This window comes from Clinocottus analis, unplaced genomic scaffold (genome assembly GCF_023055335.1).
Source record: "Clinocottus analis isolate CAN_PGR_092001 unplaced genomic scaffold, fCliAna1.0.p SCAF_3, whole genome shotgun sequence".
Lineage (NCBI taxonomy): Eukaryota > Metazoa > Chordata > Actinopteri > Perciformes > Cottidae > Clinocottus > Clinocottus analis.
The window spans coordinates 11,445,887-11,455,724 of record NW_027176042.1 but is presented as its reverse complement, the minus strand read 5'-3'; the positions used below and the strand labels follow the sequence as shown (position 1 = coordinate 11,455,724).

The following is a 9,838-nucleotide window of genomic DNA, read 5'->3' as shown; positions in this document are numbered from 1 at the left end:
AATCACTTTGAATCACATTGTTGTTGAAATGTGCTTCAAATAAACTCGCCTTGCCTTCATGCACCAACCATAAAATACACTTTAGTTTCACAAGCATGCTGTACAGCTGGTAGGAGCAACAGTAAACTAAATTAAAACATTTTCGAATAAATCTTTAAGTGTATTTGGAAATATGTGAAGTTATTGACAAAGATACATTTGTTTGTATGATATACAGCTTTGTAAAAAACTGAACTAACAGTTATTTACAAATATCTGTTAGTTTGTGTGTGTGTGTGTGTGTGTGTGCGTGTGTGTTTGTGTGTGTGTGTTTGTTAAGACGCATAAAGTGTACCACTTGAAACATGTTTGACCACATGCATTTCTCTGTGTGGGACAATAAAGTATATTTTAATTTACTGTTGTATTTCCAGAATTAGTACGCATGGTGCATCCTGATTTAATTCTAATATATAAATAACATATTATTTCATGTCACAGTAGTCTGACAGTCAATCCTTCCTTACGTTTTGATTTCTGCTCTTTTATCAGTGTTCATTGGTGACAAACAATTACATCTTTGAAGACATGAGGCCTTGAAAGCCTGTGATCACAGAAATACATGAATGGTGGACTTGTACCTATAAATGAACTCCTATTTGGACGGTCATAGTTCATATGTCTGGCACAACCACACCATCTGTGATGCAGTTTTTGAGCGCTTTCACAGTTTTCCTTCCAGCCAACTGCTCCTCGGGTAGTGTTGCTGCTGCCTGCGACAGAGGAAGAAAGTAGAAGCTGTCAGTATCTGCACTTGTGGCCAAAAATGGAGAAGTAGCGCAGCCACAATGGCACGCAGGCGGTCTCAGACTGTCCATCAAAAGATGTTTAAAAAAAACTTCCGTCGCTCCATGAGTGTTTTTGCCCCACCAGAACTGCTGAAGTAACACTTCTGAATGAGAGGTTTCTAACCAATTTAATAATGTTTTGTCCCTTTTCACTGCAGACGTGTTCACAAAGCACAGGTTATAACATTACAAAGACTCTGTTCTGTTAAAGTCTCTCAGTAAGTAATACCAGTGTGACAGTAATCCAACATGAACAATAACAGCACCATGAATCTAAAGAAACTGAATCATCTACTGTATTCTTTACACCATGTCAAAATGTCTTCAGTGAAAAGGGCTTATTACTGTTTTCATGTGATTATGATGTTTATTTTTTTCAGTAATCATGTAGCAGAGAGAGAAATGGGACTATAAATACAATTATAATGGATGAAACATGCCATACATTTAAAATAAAATAAAAAGGGCACATTCACATAGATGTGTGATGTGTATGTTTGTCAATTAGTTTCCATATGTCCATACAATTAACAGAAATATTATGCATATTATAGATGAAGCCTTGCATAGAACTATTACAGTTTCTGTTGACAGTAAACATTGTGATTTATTTGATTTCATGTTTAATTTTCAAATATTATTATGTATTTTGTCAAGTTGCTATCATAGAATACGCAGCAGCAGTCTTGAAAAGTATTTCAACTTGAAGTGTTTCTCAGATGCCTCAAACCATGTTCTCAGTTTTTCACCACAAATGTTAACAAATGTTTGTCAAAGGAGGAAATGTTTTTGCAGAAACTGACACAGCAACTATAGGATCTTGTTTCTGCTTTTTAGTATTTTCATAAAGCAGAACACAGAACATGATCTTTTGAAAGCGATATGACCAACGATAATACAAATATATGTTTGTTAATTGCTGTGTGTTAAGCATATTTATGGGAGAGCAAATCCTTCCTTCCTGCTGCTGTCAGGCTGCACAACCCGCTGAGCTCACAGGAGGCCACAAAAACACTTCAATCACTTTCATCACTTCAGCCGGTGCAATATGAATACATTTTGTTGTGTCTGTATATACAATATTGTTATTCTAGATTCTTTACTGTTTTTGTATTACTGTTTTATTGTTTATTTATATTACTTGTTTTATTTATTAATACTATGTGTTTCTTGTGAGCTTTACCCTTCTGCTGCTGTAATCCTGCAAATTTCCCCACTGTGGGACAGATAAAGGAATATCTTATCTTATATTTGTTTTCAAATTTTTACATCTGTAAGCACCTTAATTGCATCATTTAGGACATAATAAAGTATCTGTAATAATGTTAATAGCAACCCACTGATGCCTCGGACCCATACACACCACAGTATTCATTGGCCCACATTTTCCAATCTGCGTTGTCTTTCCTGCAGCAATGCAGATCTCATATATGCTTATCAACAAAAGTCTTATTAACACACTGTGCATCTAATCCTCTGATCACTTTGACATATATTTTCTGCTGCTGCCACTGCACTTATAAACATTTGTGACATCCAGGCTGCACTATTTCAGAGATGTTCTGTATGAAAGGTTAACACATGCTGTGTATGCATGAGCTGCTGAATACTATCAAACCATCTCTGTTTACTTGAATTCCCCTTTTTTCTTTTCATCAGCTCCCTTTATATTGTTTTCACATCAGAATCTGTTTGCTTTGGTTTTTCACTGAAATCGTGCTTTATATTCACTCCGAATCCTTCCAATCAAGCTGTCAGATTGTTATTCACTCATCAGTTTCTGGAAATAAATGTCCAATTAAACATCAAACTTGTACTCAAAAAGTTCATTTCCTGGAAACGGCTATTGCTCCAATCATTTGATTACTTAGAACAACAACACCTCTTGTCATTTTGAAAATGCATTAAAGTTATTAAGCACTTGAGTGAAATATGGAGCAGCTAAATCATGAAAACATATATTTCATGTGTTTACTCTAAATGTGTAGCAACATGTTAGTTCATCTCTTTACCTACACATGTTTGCCTCCTGCTTATAATAACTATAACCTCTTCACTTAAAAGAATTCAGTAAAAAAAAAAAAAGCAAAGCTCCTCTGAGACGATTATCTGACGCACGTGTGATTGTGTAAAAGCTCGACGTCCTGCAGTCAGAGAGTCTTTGTTCTGTTTTACAATCTTACGGCACCATGCTCGAGATGAGGACACAAACATACGCGCGCGCACGCGCAAGTCTTACAATAATTGTTTTTCTTTTCCCCATCAACCGATGGATATCAGCACGTGGCCTGCGCGTCACACGAACATCAGCACCTCGGACAGCAGCCTCTGTCAGTGCGCTGCCTCCTGCGGATGGAGCTCATCTTCTCAACCGCGAGAGGAGAGATGTTTTTTTAAGGAAAAGCCGCTGGCTGCAACTAAACCGATGAAGAAGTTTACGTTTGAGCTGATGTGCGTCAAATAAACAACTGACAGTCAGGTTTTAACATCCAAGAAGGAGCTCGAGGACACGTCGCTGCAGCCTGCCATGTGGCCGCTTATTGTTCCACTGATTCACGGAGGCCTTGGCTTAATTTGGTGAAGATTTGAGGATGATGTCCGGTTGTTTTAACAACCCGGAAGGGACGATGGCAGTCTGCTGTCGGCTCAGTTTGTGTTCGCAGGAATCCATTTCTGACACCTTCTCCTTCCTCCGGAATTTTGGCGCAGAGATGGTTGGGAAAAACAGATACTTGTGGGTTCAAGCTGTCGTGAAATGAATTGTTCTTCCGTTTTTCTTTTCTCGCGTCGATGTCTAACATGCAACGCTGCTGGATTGTAACTTTGTAACGGGGCTGTCGGAAAGGTCTGGGACGAAACCCACTCGATTGAACAAAAACAGGCTGTAGCGAAGAAGAGGAGACCAGACGAAACACTGGAGACTTGATGGATGCCACTGCGAGACAACAAAGGATGCACGCGTTGTTGTCGTAATATCATCTCCCCTGTAGGTAAATGGAGAAACTCAAATATAAATCGGCTTTGACTTAGTTGTTAATAGGATTTGATATTAACCCCCTAAGACACCCTCGCTGCTTTTCCAACTGAAGAGGAATAGACTCCAACATTGCGTCCTCTTCTGATTTAGAAACACCAAGAGGAACGGTGGGGCGCTTTTAAACAACCGGGTTGAAAATGTGGGCATGGGAGGATTATGTTGGACTCTTCTGACTTCAATGTTTGTGCCTCACAGTTCGTGGCTTTCAGCCTCCATTGGCTCTAGCCAGGAGAAATAATGCTTCCCTATTGGCTGGATTGCGGTGCACATGCTATAACAACAGGATATGCAAAGAGCTATGGGCTAATGGGATGGGGTAATAGCCTATCGGGCTTCTTTGACTGAGATCTGTATTTTATTTAATATAATGTACATTGCCTACTATAATTAAATGATGTGGATGCACTATTATTCATATACATAGACCTATTCGTAAAACAAATAATGTTGATTTTAATGTATAATGGACCTGCTGTCCAGCTGGAGGCTGTCTTGTCTCACACATCAGGTGTGCCTGTGTAGTAAAGCTACTGAAGAATGTTTAAGTATCGCATCCGGATGTGTTTCAATGAACTTAAAGTGTTGTTACTGATGCGCTCTGGATCAAGCAGGAGGACTGGCACGGGCACAGACCCGGTCACGCAGACCAGGATGCGAGGGCTCGCGATAGGAGGCTGTGGTTGGCCGCCGTTGAGCTGCTCTCACCGGGACGATGAGGAGGAATATTATGGCTCGGACTCCCGGCCACGCAGTCTGGAATTGGAGGACACAGAAGAAGACAAACAGGAGGGAGGAGGACTGGACGCCGCTTCCCTCCCGAGTCTCTCAGAGAGCGGGACGCGATCACCGCAGTGTCGGATCTGCTTCCAAGGCCCGGAGAAGGTATGGTTGGCCTAAATATTAAAGGTATTACTGTGGGGTTGCGCTTGAACAACGTGTCAGCCATTCAGTAGGTACCTGGTGTCCATGAGCAAACCCCAAGGTTTGCCTACGGGCTCCAGCAACAAGTAGGCATCTACACCACAGCAATGCAGGTGCTTACTGGTTCATGGCCTCAAACCACGTGGTGCTCATCTGAGGAGGTCTGTTCAAAAGCAGGTCACGAAAGGGCATTTCCATACTCTACTGTTGTTTGAGATGTAATGCATAGAAACGTCTGCTACCATTAGAATGAATTATTATAATACCTGGAAGTGAAAATTTAAAAAAACTATTTTTACATCAAAACACAACTTTTTCTAATATCTGGAAGTGTGTATCAAGGCTGTTGCTTATGACATCCAGAGTGACGAAGACAAAAAGGCAAATTAATCCCTCAACAGTGATCTGATCAGTAATAGATTCAGCATCTGATACACACAATTAGACCATTAAAAAAAAACCAATTAAGAAAGGTTTTGGAGAATGATTTCTCAACAGACAATTTTGACTCTAATTTCCATCATTTGCTAAAGGATACTTCAGTAGAAACCACAGGGATAATGCTTTTGATCATTCCTTTAGGTCACACAAAGTATACAATGTTCTCTCAAAGTTAACAAGTTGTTAAAAAGCTTAAGACATGGTTTTCTGAGACATGGCATCTGAGCCATAAAGGATGAAATCAGCCTCAGAGACAGATTTTGCTCGGAAGGTTTTTTATTTCCCCTCCAGATTAAAGACTGAGTACATTACTAGGAATGAGACGTAAAATAAAGTGAGACGTGCAAGAGTGTTGTTAGTCCGAAGGCCTTAAGGGGTCTTACACCGAGAGCAAAACCCTGCAGCGGATGACCTGTGATTTATTTTGAGGATACTTGAAAGTGACACTAGAGAAGCAAACTGAATGTGTTAAGCAGCAGTGAACTGTATCAAAACCAGTATAAACTCTATCTTTACTACATTTCGATTCATGTTTATAATTTCTCTGTATATCCAGTTGTCGAGGAGCTGATCACTGCACTAAAAATATTATCCCAACTATTGTTGTGATCGAAGAGAAAGGCAAGCTGTAACAAAACATATCCAAACAAAGCACGAGCTGCAATGCAATAATGTCATGCTGCATCAAAACAGCCCCATTCTTTAATATTTTAAGTTTCTAAACACATTATTATTTGTTTACTCATACAGTGTAGTTTCATAATCATCATATTTCTTGGTGCGAGCTCCAAGCTGTTATCTTTTTTATTCCCTTTGCCAGCTTCATAACGGCAACAACTCTGAATACATCAACACGTGGCCTTCAGTAAATGCAATGTGACAGTAGCAATGTCAGGGCTGAGGAGGCAAGTTGTTCTGTTCGTGATAAAGATCCTCATTTTCATTTTTACTGTCATCTTCGCCAAATCAAATCTTGTAACATTCAATAACAGCTTTAAGATCCCACTGAATGTAGCTGCTTGTTTTGTCCTGCAGGGGGAGCTGTTGAGCCCTTGTCGCTGTAAGGGCTCTGTGCGTTGTACTCACACCACCTGCCTTATCCGCTGGATCAGTGAGAGAGGCTCCTGGAGCTGTGAGATCTGCTACTTCAAGTATCAGGTCCTGGCCATCAGCACCAAAAACCCACTTCAGGTACAGCCTCTTTCTCTCTCTCTCTCTCTCTCTCTCTCTCTCTCTCTCTCTCTCTCTCTCTCTCTCTCTCTCTCTCTCTCTCTATATATATATTTAAACATTCTGGTTAAGGGATCTTCATGAATAAAGTCATTGACATTAGACTACTATGGCAGAGAGACATTTGTAAACTTTACGTGGCCAGATGTGAGTGAATGATTGTCAGTTATCCCGTTAGAGGTCATTGATCAGAAGGTGACCGTAATGGCATACAGTAGAGGCCGTGCAGTGCTTGCATCACCAACTCCACACAGGTATTTTGAACTGATTTCCCCCAGTCAATGTGCACTGATTCATGACAGGAAGCATGTTGCTGTTGGCAGATAAAGAGCGTGTATCTAAATGTTCACTTAGCTATTTATACTGTTTTCTTTATACTGACAAATGGAGAGGAAAAAAGTGATGAGTAATTAGAGGAAGATGCCAAGAACAAATTAATGAGACACTACACACAGTGTGCACACAGACAGTGGACGAACAGACAGAATCACCAAATGTCAGCTTCTGAACGCTGGAACAGAGACACTACCAGATGAAGTGCCTGTCCCCTCAGATGCTTGTCTTGCTACAATCCCTGCGTTTTTGAATGAACACTGTAATATTTCTGGAGAAATGGCTTGATGGTATTCGTGAAATTGTAATATTCATTCAGAAATGATCTAATATACCTAAATACAGGGTGTTATCATCTGTATTGAAGCCTGAGCAGAGGCTCAGTGAGGCTGTTTTTTGTAGCACATTGGTGAATGACAAAGAACTGTGGTGACACCAATATGAAGGCGTATGCTTCCTTCCACTGGCCGTCACTCTGATGAACAATTTATCAGACACCAATTCTGATTCTGAGCTTCACACTCAAATAATGTGTGAGACCAACCCTGCACAGTTTCTCACAAGAGAGGGATCTAAAGTTCAAAGTTTCAATCCATTGTTGTGTCTGTTTCAGTGGCAGCCCATCTCTCTGACTGTCATTGAGAGGGTGCAGATCGCAGCCATCATCTTGGGCTCTTTGTTCCTCATCGCCAGCATCTCCTGGTTGGTGTGGTCGTCTCTGAGTCCTTCAGCCAAATGGCAGCGGCAGGACCTTCTCTTCCAGATATGCTACGGCATGTATGGCTTCATGGACATAGTTTGTATAGGTAAGACACACTGAGGCTGCCATGCGGTGTTATATCACAGGTGGTTGATGTGGATATTAATACACGTATGGAGACAATGTTAAAAAATATAGTTATGGAATACATTACTTTATTAATTCCAATTAGTTGCTATGCATTTTAGTAACTTTATTAAAAAGAGAAAATGGAAAATTGTATGTGCAATGTTTGACTAATAAACATAGAATAAACATCATTTACACACAAATTGAACAAAGTTTTAATAAGTTACCTTTAGAGGCAGATGTCCTTTCCTTTAAATAGAGCCATGCTATCTGTTTCCCCCTGTTTCCAGTCGTTATGCTAAGCTAAGCTAACATGCCGGTAACAGTAGTCTGCAAGAAAACAAATAAACGAATATCCCAAAATAAATAAACATTAAAAAGGTATTTGGGTTTAATTGTCTTGGCTAAATAGGTTTTTCATCAACCCGTCTTATTAACAAGACTAAAAGTTTGCAGTCATGCTAGCCGCTCTGTAGCTTCACCCAACATTTAAACCTAATGGCCGCACCAGAGGAAAAGGAGATCACACAGTCATCCTGAGCATTATGGATCTCTTTTATCAAATTTAAGGGCAATTTATTCAACAGTTGTTCAGACATCTTACCAAGGAGCCCTAAATGTCATCGTGTTGGTGGTGCTAAGAAAAGTCTCAAAGTTTCATGGCGATACGTCCAATAGATGCTCCTATCGTTATCTCTTACTTCGTATTTATAACTTAGTGGCTGACTGCAAAGCACAAAGCAGGTAGTTTACACAGACAATATATTAATTATGAATGCATATATGCTCCACAGACAAATTAAATAACATTTGGGTTGCATGAGTAAGTTTGTTGCGTTCTGTCTTTTGTTTTCCTCTTGGAGGGATTTTCTTTGACATGTTTCTAACCAAACATCAGTCCAAAATACCCACAACAAGTCCAGTATATTAATCTTTTTATTTTTGAGAACATATAGTTCTTATTTACTCTGTAGCTTTTAGTACTTCCTGATTCTCATTGAACAAACAACTGTTTGTCTGTATGTAACCCTGCCCCCTTGTCCTTTATGCACAGGCCTTATAATCCATGAAGGATCGTCTGTTTACCGGATCTTTAAGCGCTGGCAGGCGGTGAACCAGCAGTGTAAAGTGCTGAATTATGAGAAAGCAAAGGACTTAGGTGACCCCATCAGTTCCAGCAGTAAAGGTCGTGTTGACAGGAACTCAGACAGCGGACAGAGGGCGAGCCGACATGTCAGGACTATTCTCAGCCACCGCTGTGGCTATACCATCTTGCACATCCTCAGCCAGTTAAGACCCAACAGTCTGCGCAGAGCCAACCACGAGGTGGTCATGAGGGTGACCACTGTATAAGGCCGAGGAGGAAAGCGTTGATTGGGATCTAGTGAAAAAAAACATCCCAATCTGCCACATAAACACTGCCGTTAACTTCTGGTCTCACATTTCGCTGGCCGGATCTCCCTTTGCTGCAAAGGGAGAACATTGCAGTTTCATCGGAGACTCTAAAGACAAAGACTGAAAACAAGACAACTGAGAAAAATGTATACATTTTAAAAAAGAAAAAGTGTTGATTCTTAAAGGTATTAACCTTCTCTTTTTTTTACCACTATAACCAATGTTACAAAATGTCATTGAAATGTTTTTTTTAATGTTTTGCTTTAAAAAAAAAAAGTCATTAAGTTTGATTTGGATTTTATTCTAAAGAATTTAGTTTGATAGTGAAAATGATTGTGTTCCTACTTATGTGACCATAACAATGGCCCCAGCCATTGAAAAGCCCAATAAAACAAAGTACAATTGCTTGAAATATAATTTACCCTACAAGTACAATTAGTGTTTTGTAATAAAGACTTGGTTGATCTCATAGTGGAACTGTGTGTTTTGTTTTATTAAATTTTCAGGGACCAAGATGGAGTACAGTCGGCAAAACGAAATAACAAACCCTTTGGAGTTCAATTGGCTTGTCAACCCGCAAATAAAGATATTATCTTAGAAATTGGGGAGAGGTCGAGAAGAGGCTTGAGTGGAAAATCCATTCACTTTCACAAGGACAGAGAATGACAAAATGGAGGTCAGTTTACAGGCAGTCTTCTGTGCAGCTATGAACACAACGCAAGTCTCTGGTGAAGCCTTACAGCAGGAAAGGACTATGACGTATCACCCCTTCTTGACAGAGTGAACTGAGAAGATTATTACAGCCGACGCTATTCACTTAGAAGA

At 40.0% G+C, this 9,838-nt stretch overlaps 1 protein-coding gene across 5 annotated transcripts; it reads left to right on the top strand.

Moving 5' to 3' along the window:
* Positions 1-3,154: 3,154 nt before the first annotated feature.
* Positions 3,155-9,463, top strand: LOC137796531 (E3 ubiquitin-protein ligase MARCHF9-like). Of its 5 annotated transcripts, none has more exons than XM_068594517.1 (5): positions 3,155-3,813; positions 4,473-4,746; positions 6,262-6,417; positions 7,403-7,595; positions 8,673-9,463. In XM_068594517.1, exons 2-5 carry the CDS (start codon positions 4,516-4,518, stop codon positions 8,969-8,971), a joined length of 879 nt encoding a protein of 292 aa, XP_068450618.1. In that variant the 5' UTR covers positions 3,155-3,813; positions 4,473-4,515; the 3' UTR covers positions 8,972-9,463. The 5 variants fall into 5 exon arrangements, with proteins under 5 accessions (XP_068450618.1, XP_068450619.1, XP_068450617.1 ...); XM_068594518.1 differs by having other exon boundaries at positions 3,155-3,817; positions 4,476-4,746; XM_068594516.1 differs by having other exon boundaries at positions 3,155-3,817.
* Positions 9,464-9,838: the final 375 nt, after the last annotated feature.

Excerpts from the sequence above, each read along its gene's own strand:
- LOC137796531 (XM_068594515.1), top strand. The coding sequence starts at position 4,402 with ATGTTTAAGTATCGCATCCGGATGTGTTTCAATGAACTTAAAGTGTTG. Across the intron at positions 4,747-6,261 it reads GCTTCCAAGGCCCGGAGAAG|GGGGAGCTGTTGAGCCCTTG; the intron begins GTATGGTTGGCC and ends TTTGTCCTGCAG. Across the intron at positions 6,418-7,402 it reads GCACCAAAAACCCACTTCAG|TGGCAGCCCATCTCTCTGAC; the intron begins GTACAGCCTCTT and ends TGTCTGTTTCAG.